A 23626-nucleotide genomic window follows, 5' to 3' on the forward strand; every position below is an offset into this window, starting at 1 on the left:
TATATTTTATATATAGTCATCATACTATATAGTATAAAACATAGGAAGACACTAAAAATATACATAAATAGAGATATACGGTTTGAGTTTTGACCATTAAGACAGGCTACAATAAGCTTCAATGCATTGACCAATCTTACAGATAAAAATGTTTTAACATCTCTCTGATTCCAACACCAAAACTAACAGGATAAGCCTAATTGACCAAGTTCATGACTTGATTTATATCTGAGAATCTCAAACATGAGCCAGCACAAAAACAGCATTTATCTAATAGCTACCAGGATGATCAAAAGATTACTATCGTCTAAGAAGCTATGATCTTTATTTCATTGCTGACAGATAAAGATAGAGAAAATTCGTAAAAAATCGAAAGTACCAATTTCAGAACGATTCATTGAGGCAATGCAGCTTCGACTTCATTCCACAACTCAACATTTCTAGTGAACTTCTCTTTAACTTGCCCAATGAGCTCCTTCGCTTCTTCGACTTTCGAATCTTTAGCTAATCCGTTAACAAGCGACTTCATGATACTGAAACTAGGAACCCAATTCTTCTCCATAGTCTCTTTACAAAGACTCACAGCCGTCTCAAAGTCACCTCCTTTGCACAAGTAATAAATGAGAGTGAAGTAACACTCACTATCAGGCTTACATCCTCTGTTCACCATAACCTTAAACAACTTCTTGGCCTCTTCCAAATCATCTTCGTTACAAAACCCTCGAATCAAATGGCTATAAGTCACCGTATTCGGTTTCATCCCTGCAGACAACATCCCATCAAGCAAAGCCTTTGCTTCTTTAGCTTTCTTCCTCTTGCACAAACTCTGAATCCTAATGTTGTAAGTCGAAACACCGATGTTAACACCACGATCTTTCATCATCGCCAACACTTTCCCAACTTCATCATTCTTATCCTCTGCATAAAACCCTGAAATCATCAAACCAAAGCTAGAGCTATTCGGCTTTAATCCTTTCCTCTCCATCTCCGCAACAATGGAGTAAGCAGAACTAGCTGAACCGGATTCACAGAACACTTTGATCATACGGTTATAAGTCTCAAGATCAGGCTCAATCCCATACATCTTAGGCATCTCAATATAAACTCGTTTCGCTTCTTTGTAATCCTTAGCTACTAAACAAGCAAAGAGAAGAGCGTTCAAAGACTTAACCGTACGAGGGATCCCAAGTTTCTCAAGATCACTAAAGACCCTTAAGGAGTGATCAAGCATATTAGCTTGAGCATACAAAACAATGGCGTGAGCAGCGAAACGCTCCGATTTGAGATCAGGTCTGTTCTCGATGAATCCGTCGAGAAGATTCGAAACGGCGGTGAAATGTTTCTTCTCGGCGAGATTCTCGACGGCGGCGGAGAAAGCGATACGATCAATGTGGCAATCTGGAGTCAAGGAAGCAGCACGGCAGATCTCGAGGATACGATCTGGATCTTTCTCGGATTTGAGAAGAGAGAGAGCTGCTTTGCTTTTTTCTCTGCTTGTGAGAGGAGTTTTCGAATCTGGTGAGAGGATTGATGAAGCGGAAGAGGAGGAGGAGGAGGAGGAGAGTGATCTGATTTGAGGAGATGCGTTGAGGTGACGGAAGAGAGATGTTGATGAACGGATTCGAGAGAGTAACGCCATTGTTGTTTTAGGGTTTGTAGATGTTGAAGAAGAAGAGAGACTGTGCTAATGGGGAAGACGAAGACGGAGAGTGAAGAAATTAGGGTTTTTTAGGGTTTTTGGTATGTGTTAAATCTAATCGTAGCTGTTGATGGTTTTCTAAAAAAATCGTCACAATGGACGGTTGGGATGAGTTTGTGATGAAAATAAAAATAAAAAAGTTAAGGATCCGACTAAACCGGGGGATTGAACCCGACGTGAATCGAACACGCAACCTTCTGATCTGGAGTCAGACGCGCTACCATTGCGCCACGGATCCGGTGAACAATAGCCACTAAAGTTTGTTTATATTCGCAATGAACACCTCTATAAAAGGCAATCAAAGACCTTCATTCATTTTTTTTTTAATAAAATGTTAAATTATAATCAAAAAGAGAAAATATATTTTTTACATTATGTGCTTCATTTGGCCAATTGTTTTAGTCGAAGAAGAATAGAATGCAGGAAAGAAAAAAGTGTTTAAAGGTTGTAAGAGAGATTAGAGCCTGGATTGTAGCCAAAGCTGAAAATCATCATCGTATCTTCGGTCACCTTGTAGACCAATTGACATTCATTTTTATCTTTTAAGAATCATCACCAAACTATTTTTTACATAACAAAGGTATATTTTGAAGAGTCACTAAAAAAATTTGTTTAATTAAACAAAATTTTAATTAATATTGTTTAAGATTTTGAATAATACGTAAAAAGAGGTCACAAAAAAAAAAAAAAAAATTGATTTGGACTACCATTTTTGTTGGACCGGCCTTAAGGATCTCCAATCCACCTCTATATTTGTTTTTTTACTCTATTTTAGAGTAAAATCTACTCCAACTCATCTCTATTTCTACCTCTATAATAGAGATTTCTATTTTTTCCTCTATATATAGAGGAACTCTATTTTATCCTCTATAATAGAGTTGAATTTTTTTATTTATAAAATGGTTCTTGAACTTTTAACACTTTTATATTTATGATCAAAATAAATAAAACATATATTTAAATAGTTTAATAATAGTTTAATGAAGTGGAGGTTTTGTATTGAACAACACAATACTCAAAGTTTGTAGTAAGATTCAATTCTCTTAAATATTTTAGTTTTTATTCATACCATAATATTATTTTTAATACAACAAAACTAATTATTTAATATTCTAGTAAATTACTTCCGGATCCACCAATATCCCTAAAAATTTGTCCAAACGACGTAGATGGAGGAGGAGCATGATCTTAATGCACCAATTGAAGTTGAAAGAGAAGTTCCACCTCCAGGAGTCCAAATGTCGGAAGATGATGATATCCGATTCCAAGAATTTCTAGGTCGATTTAGAAAAATCAAAGATAAAGAAGCTCATTTTTCACTTCGAAATGCATTAATTGAGCATTTGTGGGAAAAATACACTAATGTCGATGGTGAAAAAAAATCTACTATGTTTTATTATTTTATGTGATGCAATGTATTTTTTTTAATAAATGTGATATTTAAATAATATTTATGAATGTTAAAAATTTAAATAATATCATATTTTTATGAAAGTTTCACAAATACTAAAATAAATGGGTTAGTTTGCAACCTTTATAATTAAAAGGTATTAATAGTAAAAAAAAAAAGAATCTCTGCGGAATATTCTTTTTTAGAGAAAAAAATAGAGGTATGCATTGGAGCAAAAGTCACCTCTATTATAGGGTTCCTCTATTTTAGAGGTAAAAATAGAGAAAATCATTGGAGATGGTCTAAATAGAATTTGAAACTTCGCTAGGAAAAAATGATTTAAAATCTCCAAAGTTGAATTGAAGAACAATATATACAAATTAACTCATGTTGTTTGTTTTTGGAGATTATTGTAGTCATTGTTACCAAAAATTATTATAATTTCGGGTAATCTCTCAAAATCATTGAGAAATATTATAAAAATGTTAATTTTAAAATAAACTGTATCTTTGATATGATTTGTGTAAATAATTCAATGAATAACAAGAGATTGTAAATAAATTCCAAGTTTGATAACATATGATTTGATGAGAGACTCAGAAAATCACTATTTGAGCAACATGTCATTTTGGGAAACATCAAAATCACCCGAAATGCTAGTAAGAAATATATCAGATCCTTACATAAACCTTATTAAACAGCAATAAGCATAGTTTTTTTTTTTGAATCTAAACATAGTTTATAACCGAATCAATAATAACATGACACGCAGAAGTGTGGCAGTAGACGTTGACATGAGACCATGTTTATATATAAACCATCATTAGTAACATTATTCATATCTTCTTGAGAAACTCAATGATGTGAATTCCGAAGGCATTGCAGACAACTTTGATAGCATGAAAGCCGGACCCTTTAGCCAGTACCTCAAACTCTTTCTCAGTCCGTTCTATACCTCCACGGCTGTGTGCCAACATTATGCAGTCTACATGGAGTGCTTGTTTGGTCATAAGGCTTGAGTCTAGAGTATCTGGAAGTACACACTCAGCTACTATCACTTTTCCATTTTCTGGAAGCGCGTCGTAGCAATTCTTTAAGAATTTAAGACATTGTTCATCGCTCCGAGCGTGGCATATCCACTGTTACAAGGTAAAAAGAATGAAAATGTTTTGAGATTTCATTTCCTTGCTGAACTTATAATGATCTCAATATGGTCTTGACTCTAGTAATTACTAACCTTCATGAACATGGCATCACCTTTGGGGACACTTACAAACATATCTCCTCCAACATGCTTAATACCTGTATTATTTAGTAATAGGACATTCTATCAATCAAATCTTGAACAAATGATGTAAGAATATCGGGTTTTTTTAAATGCCGAGAAAGATGTATACAAACCGGGATATGAAGGAGCGTCTTTGATTACATGAGGGAGATCAAAGTTGATGCCTTTAAGGTTGGGGTACTTGGAGACAATCATCTTGAGAGTAGCACCACTCCCGCCACCAACATCTACCAGGGAACTCAAGCCATCAAAACCCTTATAGATCTCGAGAATCTTCTTCATGGATATTGTGGAATGGTTTGACATTCCATCGTTGACGACTTTGTTGAATCTAGTGTCAGTCTTTTGGTACTCTAACACGCTCATGCCATAAGCCTTGTTAAATGGAGTCTCACCAATAAGAATTGCATCCTTCAAATGGTACCTGCAAGTGTCTTTGGCATGAGATGATTCGACTAAAAAAATACTAGAGATGTTGATTAACTCTTCTTCTCTATCATTTTGTTGGTCAAATCCAAAGACAGAGATTATCTTCCTACAGTATTATGTTCCTTTTCTTATTGCTCAATAACCAAATAATGAACTATTAAGAAAAACTTTTATATAGAATCAAATAGCTGTTAAACTATTTAAGTAGTTGTATATATGAGAAAACCATATCTTAATTCCCAAATATCAAATATGATACCAGAGCATATCGTTTTTCTAGCATAAATATGCTCCTTTTTCAACAACCGTGGCTGCATGCATCGATATCGACCACTTCATTATTCAATGCAACACCAGCAATATGATGGCCAAGCTCATTACGTAAAATGGCTTGGAAGTAACCAAAAGACTGATATTGCATGGGCTACTATATTGCATGGGCACATTATGCAATTGAAGGACCAAATCGAAGAAAAACATTAAAGGATCCAAATGAACGATGGTCAATATTAGGTCCTCAAAACTCTCCTCAAAAACTGGTCAATATAAGTTAGAGATCTTCTGCAATATTCTCGGGAGATCAAACCTGTTTGTAACTAAGTAGTCTTTATATACTTTGTAATCTAGATTTGTAAATGATGAGGAAATACAAAGACTTTCACCAAAACTGTCGTAAGATATTTTGCATATCAACTCGTATTGTATGTACTCATATTAATATTTTTGAAAAGCCTTTGAGAAAATATACGAGAAAACAACTTCTCTATAGAAAGATTCCATCTTCTCTAATCTCCCTTCAAAGATCTTAACTCTAATCTCCCTTCAAAGTCATGTACGATTTAAAAAAAACATTTTAAATATTTTCTAAAAAGAATGTTTCTTCTAGCTCTTGACTACCTTCGTTTTGTTTCTAGAATTTTGGCTAGAAAAAAAAAATGCGTGTCGTGTAGCAATTCGACCGCTACCACATAAATAGTTGTATTTGAGATATAGTAATATGAGTATCGTTTCCTAGGTAGTATATGATATCAAACAATATCGTTTTATCTGTTTTTGTCTCATTTGTCTTCAACACTATCCTAACTCTCTCTCTCGCTCTCTCGTTTACCATTGCAATTGCATTTGACATCAATCAAGAAGCATAGGTTTTAACGACATAATTTATTACTTAATCTAAGTACAATATATCCTAAAATAAGAACTCATCTGATAATTTCAGAAATACCAGCTCTCCATGAAGATCTTATCTTGGTTCATGAGGCAAAGAGGAGCAATCGAGACGCTATCTTCGTTCTTGGTCAAGTACTTGCACACCAGACCAAGCCCGTAAACCCGCTCGACACCATCGCCGCCTGGAAGCGTACGGACGGAGCAGGTGAGAATGGAGTATGCCGCAAGAAGCCGAAGGATACGGTCGAGTAAGAGTGGAGCTTCCGGGTTTTTGGTCGGGAGATGGGAAGTGATCTCTGCCGGAGACATCGGAGAAACGTTTTTGGCCATGATTTCGAGAAGTTCGAGCTGTAAAGCTGCTTGTAAAACCATCGGAAGAACGGAACAGCTGGCTAGCTGCATGGCGAAGAGGTTAGCTTCGTCGTTGGTGACTTGCACCGGAGTTATTTGTGTCTCTGGTGTTGATTCCATTTTGGTTAGAGTTTTTTCTTTTTCTTCTTTTATTTATTGTGTTTTGGGTTTCTCTGCGTTGAGGTTTGTGATTTTATGATGGGTAAGAGAGTATATATGGCTGAGGTTTATTCATTTTATTGGGATTTTATTGAGTGTGATGCTTAAAGTTTTAAAATAACCAATTTGAGTTAGTTTTTCTTCTTTACATAATGAGAATTGATGCTTTTTCCCCAACAACAAAAACATCATTTGTATACTGATGCTAAAATGGATTATTAAGCTTGTATACTGAACTCATTTGTTGTTATTGATAGATTGCTTTGCAAATAAATTTTTAGAAAATTTGGATTTGATATTGTATTTATTGCTTTTCTATGTCAAAACTCAAAACCCCTCATTCGATCCAATTAATCATTTACGTTATTTACTTCAATCTTTTTTTTTTTTTGAAAGATTTATATACTTGTCCATGTTACTATGTTTGTCTTTCTTTCCTTTTTTAGCTGTGTTTGAGAAGAGTAGACATTTTTAAAAAAGATATCACAAAATGTGATAGTTTTGTTTTTTATATTTGAATGTGAGATAGAGAAGACAAAATAGTGCGGTAGAGTGAGTGTCCTCGAAGAGAGAATCTCTAATCACACTCAAAAAATTGTATATTTCTCAAATATACAAAACAAAACAACTTTATTATATCTTTGATCTTTCTAAAAAGTGTTTACTTCTCAAATACAAAAATTTTAATGGCTTAATAGATAAAACACTTATAAAGGAAATTTCTTTTCCATCTTACAAAAACTTTTTTCAACCCACATAAACTTCTAACATGGAAAAGAAATTTGCTTTATAAATGTTTTGCAATCGAAATATATCAGATAACCTGCTATTTAAATTGCCTTTGTTTTGGATGGATGTATGAATTTGGTGATTTCAGTTTACCTTGTATTGAGATCTTTGTTTACAAGTTCTAACCTTTTCTGTTGCTAAGGGCTTAATCATGATTTTATAATTAGTATCTATATAGTTTTTTAGATGTTGTGTGGAAATCACAAAGTTTGTTTAGACCTGAGTCACGTCCTAGGCATTGGCTGCCAGGTTTTTTTTAAAAAAAAATTGTTGTGATGAAGTGGTTTGGATGATCAAGTGTCGTCGGGTTTGCAAAAAGATCTCCGGCCCGGCTAATAGTTTATTATGTGCTGGATGCGGTCACTCAAAAAAGTTTCCGAAATCATGTTTTTATCTTATTTTATTTTCGTTTCTTTTGTTGAATTATATCTTCAATTTATCACTAATTTAACCTATATTTGGTGGATATTTTGACATCAATTTTTTTGTTATTTTGTATTTCCTTCTTGTTTGAATATAATTCCTTTTTTTTTCATAAAGTTTGAAGTTTAATTTTTAATAAAATTATCGGTTTGTAGATTGACTGGACCACCGTTGGTCCTGCTGATTGTTACATATTTATTGTCGTCGAGACCAATAATGCTTGTGACTCTATCTGTCGTTGAGACATATTTGTCAACTCTATTTTGCTTGTAAGAAAAATTAAGAACTCAATCTGGTTGCTATAAAATATATTTACTCCTACACTGAATTACAAACTTTGCTTTCTTATCTAAATCCCACCCTTCAAACAAAAACCAATCCAAATTTTTTTACTCAAATCTTGAACAAATGATGTAAAAATATCGGGTTATTTGAAATGCGAGGGAAATGTAGAAAAACCGGGATGGGAAGGAGCGTCTTTGATTACATGAGGGAGATCGAAGTTGATGCCTTTAAGGTTGGGGTATTTTGAGACAATCATCTTGAGAGGAGCACCACTCCCACCACCAAAGTCAAGCCATCAAACCCCTTATAGGTCTCGAGAATCTTCTTCATGGATATTATGGAATTGTTTGACATTCCATTGTTGAAATCTAGTGTACCTTTGGTGCTCGAACACGCTCATGCCATAATTAAGCCTTGTTGATGAATAGAGTCCAACCAACACGCTCATGCATCCTTTAGTAACTGCAAGTCTCTTTAGCATAGACGATTCGATTGAAGAAAATCCATAACCAGAGACGTTTGAAGTTTGGAGTTTAATTTTTATTGAATTTATCGGTTTGTCCGTTTTTTTTTTTTCATAACTCTGACAGATTCATTGATTGGACCACTGTTGGTCCTAACTGCTTACATATTTATTGTCGTCAAAACCAATAATGCTTGTGACTCTATTTTGCTTGTAAAGAAAAAGTAAGAATTCTCTTTGATATAAAATATATTCAACTCTTACACTGAATTACAAACTTTACTTTCTTATCTAAATCCCACCCTTCAAACAAAAACCAATCCAAATTTTTTCACTTATGAACTCCACACAACAACAATACTCGCAAAACCTCAAATTTTTCGAATCATATTATATAATCAACAAAGCGAGTTACATTTTTCGATTGAAAAACGAGAGTTTCACAATTGAATCTGCATCTTTCATGTGTTCCTCTATCGCCAAATTTTGGGGGAAAATAAAATTTTTGATTTCATTTTGACCTCAAAACTCCCAGAAACAAATACAACAAATAAAATCATTTTTTTAATTTATTGCTTCAAAAGCGGCTCACGGCTCTCTTCCCACTGGTCCAGTCTGCTCGAAGCTTTCGCAACCTAAACATATAAAATTAATCAAATTAATAATACTAACGATTCAATGAATACTTCCATTAATTTGTGCTTAACGCTTTTCATTATAAAACATAAAGTGTTTAATTCTTTTCATTATAAAACATTAAAGTGTTTACCTCTTTGTCCCAGTCAGTTCGGAAAGTGACAATAACTAAGATTATCGTCTGCATTAATGTACCACCAATCATCCCTGTCCATATACCCTGCATCATATCATACATACATATTAAATATTACAAATCTTTCTAAATACAGTATGTAACCATTATTGTAAACCAAATTTAATAAGTATTTATTAATTCACCTTAGCTCCCATATCATAAGTGAACCCAAGAACGAAACCAATTGGTATCCCCACAACGTAGTAACATCCAATGTTAACGTACGCCACAAATGCTTGCCATCCACATCCAACCGCAACACCTAAAATAGATTTTGAGTAGTACAAAAGACTTAAATTGAATTAAATCTTCATTCCTAATATAGATTTTGAGTAGTACAAAAGAATTGAATTGAATTTTGATAATTAAGAGTACTTTATCATGAATGAAGATTTGATGTGAAATGTGGGGTTTCTTTTTTTACCTGACAAAACAGGCTGAATCCCGTTGAGGACAATTGTGATGGCGAGAAAGGGAGATAAATCGGCAACAGCCTCGGCCACCGCGGGACTATCAGTAAACGCATAGCTGATGACATTTCGCCACGATAAGACCACGATGGCTTCGAATATCGCTAGTAAGAAAGATACTCCCGTCGTAACAACTGTGGAAAACGCGGCTGCTCTCGGGTTTCCAGCTCCTAATTCATTGCTTACTCTCACACTATGCATAAATAAATTTGAGGAAAAATAATAACAATTAGTATCGTTTTATCTCCGGATTGTAAATAAAATTAATGTTGGTACCAACCTTGCAGCTGCATTGAATCCAACGGAGACCATGAACGAGATGGCAGAAATTGACATGCTGCAAAACACAGAACAAGGAAGAAAAATGTGAGTGTTTTGATCTTTGGTATGTGCAAGTGTGTGCCGTTTTTGCTAATTGAAAACGACACAATGAAGACAACAAAACAAAACAAAAAATCTTAGAGATCTTCTACTGAGACATGACGACGTTGAGGAATAGGACTTAGGTAGGAGTCGTCATTTTCAACTCGTCAGAAAGAAAGAAATCATAAAGAACTTTAATTATTTAACCACTACAATTATTACAGTTTAATGTCAGACCATAACGCAACAAGTTATATATAGGTCCCATCCCATGTTCACAGTATATCAAACATGGAAATAAATAAATTTACAGCTAATTTACTAGTTTTTAGACATATTCATTCTCTCTTCTTCCAAATCGTGGTGTTAAGTATCAGAAGGTAAACAATAAAATTGTTAAAACAAACAAAGAAAGAAATCAAATTATTTTAGTGAAAAATACTCCGTTAAATTAAAATACTAAATTTTAAACAGAGATACTTTAAATAATTAACCACTACAAAATTATTTTTTGTCACATTAATACGACAAATGATAGTATAGTATTATTTTTTGGTTAAAGCTACAACAAATTATTTGTCTTTATCGTTAATTATATGAAACTGGGAATAAATAAATATCCACTTTACGACTTTAACAGCAATAATTACTGCTAAATTTCGTGGACACTTTTAATAGATTTTAGACGTTACTCAAATTAATTTTCTACTTTTGGCAATTTATTTCCTATGCTGGTTACGTCTTAAAAAAGTGAGAAATATAATTGTTTTTAATAAAAGCATAAAGTTTAAAAAAAAAAAAACAAAAAACAAAAATCTAAAATTAAAAAAAAAAAAAAAAAAAAGTTAGAAACGTTTACCAGATAGCTAGAGAATCCAAAGCAAGCTCAGGGTCCTTGAGAAGTCCGGCGAGCAAAACAAGAATCTGTGAGTACCAAGATTCAAGACAAAGCATGACCGCAGAAGCTGCCGATAACCGGAAAAAATCCCAAAGACCTTCAAAAGCTTTCCAACTAAAACCTTCCCAAGTCCGACGACATCTCGGACTCATCTTAATATAAACAATCTGAGCCACCACAATGATCCACCACGAGAAGCTATGAATCAAGGACAAAGCCAAGAGACCGTAACCAAGACAGTACACAGCTATCCACGAGAGAACGAGATGGATCACGAGGGTTGCGGCTGAGATGTAAGCGCTCGGAGTGACGATACTCTGCGCTTGGAGAAACTTCTGGATCGGGAAGTTGACCGCGTAAGCGAAGATCACTGGTATCATACCGTAGACGAACACTGAAGCTAATGTTGCGACTTGTTCCGGCTCTCCGAGTGAAGTGAGGATTGGATTCGAGAAGAGGAAGAGAAGTGACATTGGTAGACATGTTATGATTAGAACCAGCGTTGATCTTTGAAGGTAAACTCCAAGCATTTCGTATCTATGTGCTCCATGTGCTTGACCACATAACGTCTCTACTGCACTTCCCATTCCAAGCTATCTCACCAACAAAAAAAAAATAGATTAGATTTTATTTAAATTTCAAGAAATTTTCAATAGGCCTAGAAAAAAAAATGATTGTTAGAATTTAGTCAAATTTCAAGAAATTTTGAAGGCTTTTCAATAATATACAACAACTGTAACAATTTTTTAAATTATTATTATTATTTTTTAAGTATATATATTTGTAGCTTAAAATTATAAATGTAGAGCAAAAAAAAAAAAAGGAGATAAGAGAGATATATTACCAAAAGACCGTACGTAAACATATTGAATCCGCTGTTACCAAGCGAAGCGGCGGCGAGTTCGAAGCTACCAACGTGACCGGCGAAGATACGTGTGAGAATCGACATACCGTTGTTGATAACGTAAACAAAGATCGCCGGAGCAGCCAAATGAAAGAGAAACTTCATTTCGATCATCATCGCCAGATAAATCCTTCGAAAATACGGTAACTCTCGATCCGTCAACACAGTCTCGAGACGATAATCAACGAACGATTTCGATGATTCGATCAGTGGACGGTGGAGGTTTTCTAACGATTCTGAATTCATCTTTTTCAAGAATCTTCGAGAAAAAACAAATGAAAATATTATTATTGGGAGTATCGAAAATAAATCTGAAGAACGAATATAGTGTTTCTCTCTCTCTCTCTTTAACTTCTGTTTTTTTTTTTGTTTTTGGTTTCTGTGTGTTGTTTGTGTGAGAGTCTCTGCAACTATGGCAGAGTTATATAATGTGAGAGCTTTTGCTGACGGAAATAATAATAATTATTTTTTTTACTACACCAATTATTATGTTAATATATATGGAAATGAAGTAACGAGGAAAGAGTGTTTTACAAATTTTTAAACCCTTTTAGATTTTCTTTTGGAATTATTTGTTACAATCGTACTATGATGTATTTTGAACAAGCCAAATTACACTTAATATTAGTGTCACGACCCAATAATATAACTATTGGAGTGTTGTATAATTTACCATTATTAATTTTTTTTTTTGTCATTGCTTCTCATCGGTTACAGTTGTTATCAATGCCCGTCCGGTGAAATGCGAGGTCCAATACAGAAAAAAAATAAGGATTTTTTTTTAAATAATAAAATACTAAAAGCTGATATTTGTTTTGCTAACTATATGGGGCTGTCAAAATATTTTATATATTAACTTCTAAAATTTTGGGATTTTTTAATTATGGAGACCTTTTTGCTAATTTTAAAACCTATTTTATTAATTATGGGATATTTTTTCAAAATATGGGACCTTTTAAATAATTTTGGACTTTTTGGGAGCTTTTTATTGGACATTTTTCAAATTAGGAGGCCTTAGGAGGCCTTTTTACTTGGGAGTTTTGAGGTCTTATTAGTTTTATAAAAACTTTTCAAATGGGATTCAAAATTTTGAGGCCCAATACGAATGTTTCATTAGAATTGGTGAAGGGCCGAGCCTGATTGTTATATTGTCGCTTTGCCATAAAAAAAAATTTCCGTAAAAGTATCCCATTGTATAGAACCTTTTTATATAAAAAAAAGAAGAGATAAATTATGAATAAGAAAAAAAATGTGTACAAAAATTTCTTTGTCTGAATATATAATTGAGATATATGTGAAGATTTTTGTTTAATTTATTACTTGTATCTTGACATTTTTAATTAAATCTACAATTACTCTTTAGATCCGTTAATTGAATTACAAATCAAATGAAATCATTAGCTTAATATATAATTAGTAAACTTCCAAAATTAATCATATCTTCATATTGACAATAACTTTCTTAAATCAAAGAAAGCATAAATTAACAACTTTGTTGACAAAAAAAAACAAAAAAGAAAGAATAAATTAACTCCTCCTATTAATATATTATTTAATGATTAATTCTATGATTTTAAATTAATCATATATTCATATTGACAATAACTTTCTTAAATCAAAGAAAGAATAATTTAACTCCTTCTACTAATATCTTATTTAATGATAAAAAAAAACCATATTGAAAATCACTGCTGTAAAAAATCGTTTTCTGTAATTAAATTAAGATTCTTTTTATTGTTATTAATATTCTGTTATAAACTATATATAACTACTTTTTCGTGACAATTTGACAATTTTAAAAAAGTTAAATGATAAATAAAATTGAGCACACAGAATTCGTTACAAAAATTGGGATTTTGGTCACTCACACCATTTGAATCTAGATTAACACTTCAACTACTGATTCTTTTTATTGGACCTTAAGTTGTATCAAACATAAGGTCCGAGGGAAACTCAATACAAAAAACTACTGATTATTCTTCATAGTCGATTTAGTTCTGAATATTAAAAATATTAGAAAATTATATAAATGACTGAATCAAAATAAAACTTGGTTAAATTTTAACAAATATAATTAAGAACTTCATATATAGTTATTTTGAGTATTTTTGTTATTCTGGTCTAAAAATAACTAATATCTTCAAGTTTATAATCGTAATATAGGTAACTAGATTTGGATTCGATTTGGTTATCCAGGTATAATAAGCCTCAAGTTCTAACCAACTGGGGATCTTAGTTTCGTTCAATCCTTCTTTATCGGATTGTTTTAATTTAGGTTTTCAGTTCATATTCTTTGGCCAAACATAGTTGAAAATTTTGGATCTAACGAGGATAATTCATGATGTCCTCGTTGCTTCATTCCCACACACACAAAAAAAAAAATGTTTTACATCATTAGTTTTATATATTTGTATTATGGTTAAGTAATGTAAAAATAATTTGTATTACTTAATAAATGATTTACATTTTGTCAATATTGTATATACTTTGTTTCTGTTAAATTTAAAATAAATATTTGTTTCATTTACATCAGTTACAAAAAATATTGTAACTTTATGGTTTTGCCAATTACGTACGACTAAACTCCAATAAAATAGGATAATTCATGTGTAAACCAGAGGGAAAAAAATCCATATGTGTAACCTAATGATCAATACAAAGAATGAGAGTACCTTGATAACTTTTTAATGACCTCATATGAATGAACCTCTAACTATTCTGTATGTTAAATCGAATATGACAATGTCATACTTTAAGATAAGACTAATTTGGGAAAGACAAAATATTAAAAATTGAAAAATCACATACAACCAAGTGGTTGGAACGAGAGCCGGCCAAAATCCAAGTAAAGATTGCTTGGGCTTGGAGCTTTAATTCATATATACTCCTTCTGTTTTTATTTAATTGTCATTTTAAAATTTTTTACGTAGATTAAGAAATTGTGTAAATTAATAAATTTAACTTTATAAATAATTTATTGCATGGTCAGTGAGTGCAACTTTAATTTCTACTATTCAAATTATGTATTTATGAAAAAGGAAAATTAGGTAATATAAAATATATACGAAAATGACATATAACATGGGGGATGTGTATGCTTATTTATTTTGGCCACGTGATTTCTCGCGTTGATCTCCTAATGAAAACATACTATGAATATCCATTTTTTTTGTTTTGGATAAAAGATCTATGAATATCCATTTCTTGTTCTTCTATTTAAAAATAATAATATAAATATATAGAAAGGAAAAACATATCCACTTCTTTTTAAACAAGATTCAAATTAACATATTTTTACAGTAAAGTATCATGAGTAGTGCATTGTTCGTATTATATGGAAAATAATTTTCGTATTATATGGAAACTAATTTTGTTCGTATTATTGATTATTAGTCCAAAATATGAAAAAGTATGATTCAACACGGAATCTGCTTCCATTATATGCAGAGAAGAGAGAAGTGAGTAAAATTCTGCTGCAAACTTTCATAAAAGTTTATAAGATGCTGATACTTATTTTATATTTCCTATACACCAAATATTACGTATATTTACTATTTTAGTTAGTCTAGTTATAGATTTAATTTTATTCTATGAATAATCAATGAAATCGGGAGTTACATTTCTACAAAAAAGTGGTCACGGAACATGGCTTATAAATGAAGCAAAATCAAAATTAAAGCAAAACCAAACCCTTTTTCGATAAAAATAATATAAAAACAATTCAGTGTTTGGTAAAAGTGAAGAAAGAATAGAAAACAAAATTAAAACTCCAAAAAGAAAGATATGTGAGCCATCTGTAGTTATTTTGAGTTACTTGATGTTTTGTTTATACTCGTTATTTCACGAAAATGTCTAACTAGTACTTTTTACAGACAAATATACAAATTTCAATTCTTTTTTTTTTTTTGAACAAATACAAATTTCAATTCTATCTTGCATTAACTGAGTAAAAAAAAACAACTATAAAATAATATTTTCCTGTAAAATGAAAAATAAAATAAAATAATATAGTACTCTTTAATTATACACTTTTTTTTGGTTGTGTTTTCATTTAAGTTCTTATTTACGTTTTAAAATATTTCTTTATAATTTGATGTTTACTAACATGGGGTTACGTTAAGTTTCAGTGGGTTTTAATTAACCTTTGGAAGTATAGGTTAAATCATGAATAATTTTAAAATAGACATTAAATATTGAGTTTTACAAAAAAAAAAAACTACAAGCTACGAAAGAAAGGGCATTATTGACAATAACAAAAATTGGGGACAGCAGCTTCGAGGCGTTACTTAGAAAATACGTAAAAGAAGATGAGTTTGTGTACAGTACAGTAGTTAGTTAAGTTAGTTATAGAAGTACCTTACGAGAGAATGCCACGTCGGACAATAATAAGCTAATAAAATGAAATAAAAAACACGCCAAACTCGTGCTTCATATCAAAATCACGCAGAGAGAGACACATTTGGTCAACCCATTAATTATAACCGCAAACGCTGTGATCTCATAAGTCATCAGCGCCAATTATATTTATTGACTTTAAGTGTATTTCTCAAGCTTTCATTGATTGAGTTGAGGGCACATGAACTATTTGCTTTCTTCATTCCTCTTCATGGGTAAGTCGTAAAGAAGAGATTTAGATCAAAGCCGAATTAAATTTAATTAAATACAGATTGAATTTAATTAGATTAAGTGATTACGGCTTAGTTTGAACTTGAAGTGGTAGTAATTTACATAAAAAGATAAAGTTGGTGTAATTTGTTTTTTTAAATAGCATTTTACCTTTTGTGATAAATAGAGAGGCAAAAGGTTTTCTCAAAAAAGAGAGGCAAAGCAATTAGTGTGAGAATGTAAAAAAAACAACAACATGTACAAGAGAAATAAAACTGCGGCTAATGTTGTTGACACATCTCTAACATTAACATCTAACATCAAAACTTAACATTTTCTAGTTTAGTCAATTAGTCTAGTTTCAAATGTTAAACAACATAAAAATATTCACACACTTAATATTTTTGCTTCCTTTTTATAGTTCCAAAGTTTTATTTTTATGGAACCACATCGTATTTTACTTGAAATGTCATTCTAAAGGTTTTTATAAAATTTTACAAAAAAGTTTTAATTTTTTACAAGGTATTTTGTAAGGTTCTTATAAAGTAGTTATATTGTATTTTTAAAGTACTTATAAAGTTTTGTACACGTATAAAGGTAGTTTGCATATGCTTTTACAAAATTACACACTTATTTCAATGTATTTCAAATTTTTAGAAGCACTTTTGATAATTTGTTTTTTAAAAAGTGGTTTGTGAAAGAAAAAACATTTTAAAAATTTCCTATGTTTATCCGTTAGTTAATTTGATTAATATTTCCTATATTAGTGTTTTTTTGTCGAGATCTCTCTCAATTTTGTTGGACCACAATACTAAGATTCGTCTATCATATCAACCACAATGTTAAGATTCTTCTATCATATCAACATTCAATGCAGCTAAAGCATATCAAACGGTTTCTTATGAGTATTACACTAATATTTTTATTATAATTTGGTTATTTATTAAATTTGAAGTAATAAATAAAATTTAGCAAGTCATATTAAGACAAATGCACTTTATGTATTTCAATACAATGCATTTTTCAACACGAATTTTTTGTGAGGGTCAAACTTTTTTTTTGTCAATATGGAATCAACAAGACCCAATTCATAGTAGTCGATTTATAGTTAATGATAACTATGCGGAATAACGATATTTAGTGAAATTGAACTCTGATAGGATCGATTGCAGAAATGGTGCTGTAATAACTTGATTAAAGATCAAAATTTATACAGTGTATAATGTGAAAACTAACGTTGATCTATATGTGTCCGTCAATCATTAAGTCTTGATGACTAAATTGCCATAAGATGGATGACATGACACATGACCAATTCAATACGACGTCACTTTGAGACCAAAATAACGTCGATTTGAATATGAAATTAATAATTTTAAGAAGTATTATAAAACTTAACTTTAAAACAAAAATAATAAATAACTAAATAGTTTTATTTCTTTATCGTCATTCTTGTCAAAAACTTTATCTCCCATCTTCATTGTGGTCCACTTCCAGTATGAAACTTTTGTATTTACCTTTGTTGCATTAGTACGACATTTATATGAACTATATTTAGTATTCTTTGTCAGATCTCTCTCTATAGTACTGGGACACAATGTTAAGATTCGTCTATCATATCAACCACAAATTTTAAAATTGTCTGTCATATCACATTCAATGTAGTTAGAGTATTTTCAACGATGAAAAGTATCTTATGAATAATTTTCAATATAATTTTGTTATTTTTGTAGATTTAGTCAAATTAGGTAAAAGAGGTTTTTAAGAGCATCTACAGCAGAAAAAGTCTGTTGCTCAAAAAAAAAAAAATTAATATTTAACTAATGAGAAATGAACAAATGTAGAAATAAACTGAGCAATGATTCTACCCCAAACACTTTAACCATTGTTCTCTCTCTTTCTCTTTTCTTTTTATATTATTTTATTAAGCTTTAATTAGAAAACTTTAGAGAAGTAATTACCGGTGGAGATGACCTAAAAGGGATTTTAGAGGTTATTAAAGAAGTACTGATCGTAGTTTCTCTTCTACTTTTCATTATTTTAGTTTTAATCTTACAAAACTCTCTAAAAAGTAAAAAATAATCTTTTAAAGATGATTTTATATTGTTTTACTATTTAAGCATTATTCTTGCTAATCTGAATTAATAGACAAAATACTCAATCTATTGTGATATACGAATATAAGATTTGACGAAATTTGATCTAGTATATTTACTTTGTAGTTATGTACATACAAATTTATCAACAACTTAACTTAAAATTTTATGAAAAAATGTTTGACAAAGAAAAGGAATATGAAGAAACTTTGAATTGTTTTTGATACGTTTAAAATAAAATTAAATAATTTAAAGGCTAGTGTTAATAAAATCTATTCTGCTAATTTTTTTCTCAATGCCATTCCATTTTTTTTTGAAGTTATACAAATTCTTCTCTTTGAAACTTCAAATTTTTAATTAATTGATCATATAAAAAACTGTATACTTATGTGTAATTGTAAATGAATAATTTTTTTTGTTTTGTTTTTGCATCAATAGTAAAAGTTCTTAGTTTTTGATTTGTTAAATATTTTTTCTAACAAACAACATAATAATTTTATTAATTAATTATTCTTTTGTTGTCAAACACAAACAACATAATAAATTATGTATTATTATTTAAAACCAAAAATATATCATTGTGACGGGTGTGTCCATTCTTTTCCTAGATTGAAAAATTGAGATATATTATGTTATTTGATGAGTTTGGACTTTGGACGCATCGAAACTCTCCATTTAATAAGAATCTAGATATTTTTTGTGCAACTCAAATTCAATCTTGAGTTTGGAGACAGAACAGGTGTTTGATGCATAAATGAAAGATCAAAAAAGAGAAGTTGTAATTCTATCTGACATGCCACATGGGGGACTTTTATACTCTCACATTATATATACAGTATTAACCGTCTTTCTTAATTAAATACTGTAATAAATTTCTTATTACTACTAAAGTTGCATATTATCGAAATACATCACGATGATATCACATAGTTAACATAACTTTGTCTCTGGTTAAATAATAATTTCAGTCGAATACGGAATGATGGAACTATCGAATATCCTACTTAATTCTAGATTATTTTTAGCAATGAAAATTTATAACTATACGATTCTCGCCTCGATAAAATACTTTATTTTTATTGTGATTTTTTTACTGTATAAAGGAATTAAGGAAGCATAAATTTTAGATAAGATTACACTTGATCTTACCAAGAGTCTAGTGACTCTAGTCAAACTTTGTCCAGTTAAAGGAAAAGATATAGAATTTTGCTAATGAGTTGTCACTACAAGTAGAACAATGATTAAACCATAAATTCAATTATTAATCATCAGATTTACATCAGAATCTTGGATTCGTCAGCGTTATAAATTTATAGTGAATTGACAGATGGTACACGATATAGCTGAACTGTTTTCTAGCTAATGCATCTACCAAATACTATATTTTTCCCATAGATAAACCATAACATTATGATTGTAGGTTGCTATATTTAGTAGTCTACGTTGTTATAAATGCATGCATATGCGGACTTGGAATTATGTAAGCTGTATTCATATTTATTCATGTGAGACCAAGAATTCGAGAATCTCGTGGCGTTGTTGTGTCCACGTTGTATTGAATAAGAATGAATATGGATAAGTTTCCGAGTAGAAAATTGGAACTTTTTATCGTCTATATTGTTTTATTGCACAATTGTGGACAAGGCTCGAGTAGAAAATTGGAACGTTGTATCGTTTTGTAAGAACTGGTTGAGGTTTTTCCTTTTTGCCACCTCACCAGACTTATATATAATATTCCTTCCGTTTCATAATATAAGATATTTTAAAAGTTTTTGTTTGTTTTATAATATAAAATGTTTTCAATTTTTGAGGTAACTTTTAGACTTTTTTTATATTTTCTTATTATTTATTTTATGCAGTCTTGTTTTTGATTGGTTAAACTTTTTAAAAGTAAACATTTCTTATTATGCGTGCTTTGGCTAAAACATCTTATATTTTGAAACGAAGAGAGTATAATCCAAGTGTCAAAACTCAAAACACAAGAAAAAACGATTTAATTTCGTAAAGATAAAAATTTGTATTTGTTTTGATGAGATTTTTCATAATATTTATGAAAAGTAAATTTCATTTTAAAATGATTTATTTTTTTTATAGAGAAAGGCGATAGATTTTTGATGCTAAAGAAAACATTGATTTTCTAATTAATCTTGTATGATATATATATATATATATATATTAATTAACTTGTATGATCTTTAACAAAAAAAAATTAACTTGTACTTTTGTATTATGTGATATATATATATATATATATATATATATATATATATATATATATATATATTAAGACATTTTCTGCAACAACTTACAGTATATAATCTTATCTCACATCATTTTTTCCTGTACATCCAATTTGGAATATTATCAACAAAAAACAACCACATGCATGCTATTTTACCATATAATAAATTGTAGTGTTATATGTATGTAGATGTCATGACATTTTAATTTTAACAAAGAAACTTGTAAAAGTCATCCAAAATGTGTGAAGTTTAATTAAAGGGGAAAAGAAGAGCCCACTTATCCTCTAATGATCTAACCAATAAAAAACACGACTAAAACACTGTCAAAAACAAACTTAAAAAAAAACATGACTAAACCAATAAATTTGATTGTGATAAAAAAAACCAATAATTTGCATGCCGAAAAAATCGAAGACAAAAAGAGGCCCAATAGCCCCATAACATACTATGATATACAAAAAAGTCAATCGAAGTTCCCTCCCTCCATTACCACTTAGGAAAAAAGATGGCTAGCTACATGAACTATAGGTGAATACATGGTCACACATACCAATTATATTATTGTATACTCAATTATACGAAGTATATATATTACATGGTCACATGCATGAATTATATGACGTTATGTGTTCAACACCATAGACATACAATCTGGTATACTAATTGATTAATTCCGGTGAAGACTAGTATTGACTCCGGCGTTGAACAAAAAAAATTTCTAAAATTAAAAATTAAAAATAAGAAATTATTATATTAAATCATTTATGGTTTTTATTAGTTAAAAAATGTTCTATTCAATATCTAAATATTTTTTTATATATTTCCTAAATATATCTTAAATGTAAAATAGAGAACCCAAACCTTAAAAAAATTTCTAAAAATTAATTTAACATATTGTAATTGTGTAAAAAAAGGTAAAAATAAAAATGTTCATATGTTAAAAGTAAATATTGTGAATTTTTTTTTGTTGTTGTTTATATGTTAATTCAATATCTAAAGATATTTTGAATCTATTTCCTAAATATATCCTAAATGTAATATAGAGAACCCAAACCTTAAAAAAATTTTCTAAAAATTAATTTAACATATTGTAATTATATAAAAGAGGGTAAAAATGAAAATGTTCATATGTTAAAAGTAAATATTGTTAATTTTTTGTTATTTATATGTTATTTTGAGTATGTAAATTTCAAAGTAAAGAGTGTATAAAAATTTTTATAACATTTACCATGCAAAATTTAGAGTAAAGAGTCATATACTCAATATTTTGCATATTAGTTTCTAATGAAAGTAGTTGAATTTGATTTTATTGATTTTGTAGTAATTAAATAATCTGATTATGAGAGATTTATATATATATATATATAAAAAAAATTGAAAATAATTATAAATTGTTTTATATCTTGAAAATCATTATAAATGATTTTTTATCTTGAAGATTATTATAAATGATTTTTTTTTATCTTGAAAATAATTATAAATGATTTTTATTTAACTATTTACTTTAGCTTGAAAAATAAAAAGTAATTAATTATAAGAATGAATATATTAGAGATATATAAAAAAATATTTGGATATTGAATAGAAAATTTCTTTTAATCATGAAAACCCATAAATAATTTACTATAATAATTTTTTTTTTAAGTGTTGGTCAACACTGGAGTCAACGTCGGTCTTCACCGGAGTCAATTGACCGGTGTACTGAATTATATGTCTATGATGTTGACCGCATAACGTCATATAGTTCATGCATGTGACCATGTAATACATATACTTTGTGTAGTTGAGAATACAATAGTATACTTGGCATGTGTGACCATGTATTCACCAATACATCGTGTAGCTAGTCATCTTTTTCCGTTAGTTTATCCTAAATAATCTCTCCATCCACAACCCAGGGTAATTACAAAAAAAACACGGCTCATTAGTAAGAACTAAGAACCAACCTTGGCTAACTAAAACGATCCTCATCAAACTGCAGATTCAAACTTTCTCTTCGTCAAAAACTTTAGCCATCCATGCTGGGTAACCCCTTTCCACATATAATTGTAATCTGAGGTCCTCTGTGACACTTTGGACTATTAAATTTGCACCTCGGTTTGTTATTACCGTTTCAGTACACAGTCTCCATTCCCAAGGGCGAACCTACATTCACATGAACGGGGTCAGATGACCCCCCCATAAAATATGAAAATTAAAAATGTTACCATATATTCATTGCTGATTTTGGTAGAACTGGTTGACAATCAAGTAATTGACCCAGGTAATGTGAGTTCAAATCTATGTTGAAACAATGGTATATTTCTTTTTCCTATTTTGTTTATGTTATATATAGGCCACCCATCACTTTTCCTATTAACTTTTATATTTTTTTGCTATTGTTTTAGTTAAAAGTTTTTTGTAGACTTTTTTATATGTGTATTTTCAGTTACTTCATAATGTTATTATATAATTTTCATCAAAATAAATTTTTACTATATTGTATGACTCTCTAAAAAAAAATTTCTAGATCCGCTATTGTCCATTCCTGCAATCTTCCCAAAAAAAACTCCTTATGGCCAAAGCTTGAGCTTTTAAAGTTTGGCCAAGCAATTGGTCTCTCCAATTATGGGCTTTTTGACCAATGCCACTATATACATATTTTTGCTATTCTATTTAATGAGAAATAGGCCAATGGTTAGAAGTTAAAAGGAATGTAAAAGTCTTGGCTATGGAGTATGGACGACAACAAATCATATATAAATTATCCCTAGCACAAGTGAGTCCATAATTTACCCAAAGTAAAAA

General features: G+C 30.3%; 3 protein-coding genes and 1 non-coding gene across 4 annotated transcripts; all 4 read right to left on the reverse strand.

Moving 5' to 3' along the window:
• Positions 1 to 47: 47 nt before the first annotated feature.
• LOC104752844 (small ribosomal subunit protein mS86 (rPPR1)) lies at positions 48 to 1790 on the reverse strand. The gene has a single exon (XM_010475105.2). The coding sequence runs from the start codon at positions 1637 to 1639 to the stop codon at positions 395 to 397; it is 1245 nt and encodes a 414-aa protein (XP_010473407.2). The 5' UTR covers positions 1640 to 1790; the 3' UTR covers positions 48 to 394.
• A 75-nt stretch (positions 1791 to 1865) lies between these two features.
• Positions 1866 to 1937, reverse strand: TRNAW-CCA (transfer RNA tryptophan (anticodon CCA)). Its single transcript has one exon. It is a non-coding gene; the product is annotated as a tRNA-Trp (tRNA).
• Positions 1938 to 3715: 1778 nt separating this feature from the next.
• LOC104752845 (flavone 3'-O-methyltransferase 1) lies at positions 3716 to 6600 on the reverse strand. The gene is made up of 4 exons (XM_010475107.3): positions 6032 to 6600; positions 4491 to 4801; positions 4327 to 4391; positions 3716 to 4228 (listed from the first exon to the last, which is right to left on the reverse strand). Exons 1-4 carry the CDS (start codon positions 6445 to 6447, stop codon positions 3926 to 3928), a joined length of 1095 nt encoding a protein of 364 aa, XP_010473409.2. The 5' UTR covers positions 6448 to 6600; the 3' UTR covers positions 3716 to 3925.
• A 2213-nt stretch (positions 6601 to 8813) lies between these two features.
• Positions 8814 to 12488, reverse strand: LOC104752846 (protein DETOXIFICATION 37-like). Its single transcript, XM_010475108.2, has 7 exons — positions 11836 to 12488; positions 10953 to 11584; positions 10011 to 10067; positions 9685 to 9923; positions 9404 to 9522; positions 9216 to 9302; positions 8814 to 9081 (listed from the first exon to the last, which is right to left on the reverse strand). Exons 1-7 carry the CDS (start codon positions 12139 to 12141, stop codon positions 9016 to 9018), a joined length of 1506 nt encoding a protein of 501 aa, XP_010473410.1. The 5' UTR covers positions 12142 to 12488; the 3' UTR covers positions 8814 to 9015.
• Positions 12489 to 23626: the final 11138 nt, after the last annotated feature.

This window comes from Camelina sativa, chromosome 16 (genome assembly GCF_030686135.1).
Source record: "Camelina sativa cultivar CO46 ecotype springtype chromosome 16, ASM3068613v1".
NCBI classification, from domain to species: Eukaryota; Viridiplantae; Streptophyta; class Magnoliopsida; order Brassicales; family Brassicaceae; genus Camelina; species Camelina sativa.

Bases quoted from the DNA above. Each gene is read 5' to 3' on its own strand.
- LOC104752844 (XM_010475105.2), bottom strand. From the start codon at position 1,639: ATGGCGTTACTCTCTCGAATCCGTTCATCAACATCTCTCTTCCGTCAC.
- LOC104752845 (XM_010475107.3), bottom strand. From the start codon at position 6,447: ATGGAATCAACACCAGAGACACAAATAACTCCGGTGCAAGTCACCAAC. The intron at 4,392-4,490 runs GTTTGTATACAT...TAAATAATACAG, and splicing joins AGACGCTCCTTCATATCCCG to GTATTAAGCATGTTGGAGGA. The intron at 4,229-4,326 runs GTTAGTAATTAC...ACCTTGTAACAG, and splicing joins GTGATGCCATGTTCATGAAG to TGGATATGCCACGCTCGGAG.
- LOC104752846 (XM_010475108.2), bottom strand. From the start codon at position 12,141: ATGAATTCAGAATCGTTAGAAAACCTCCACCGTCCACTGATCGAATCA. The intron at 9,303-9,403 runs GTGAATTAATAA...GATATGATGCAG, and splicing joins CTTATGATATGGGAGCTAAG to GGTATATGGACAGGGATGAT. The intron at 9,082-9,215 runs GTAAACACTTTA...TTATATGTTTAG, and splicing joins GAACTGACTGGGACAAAGAG to GTTGCGAAAGCTTCGAGCAG.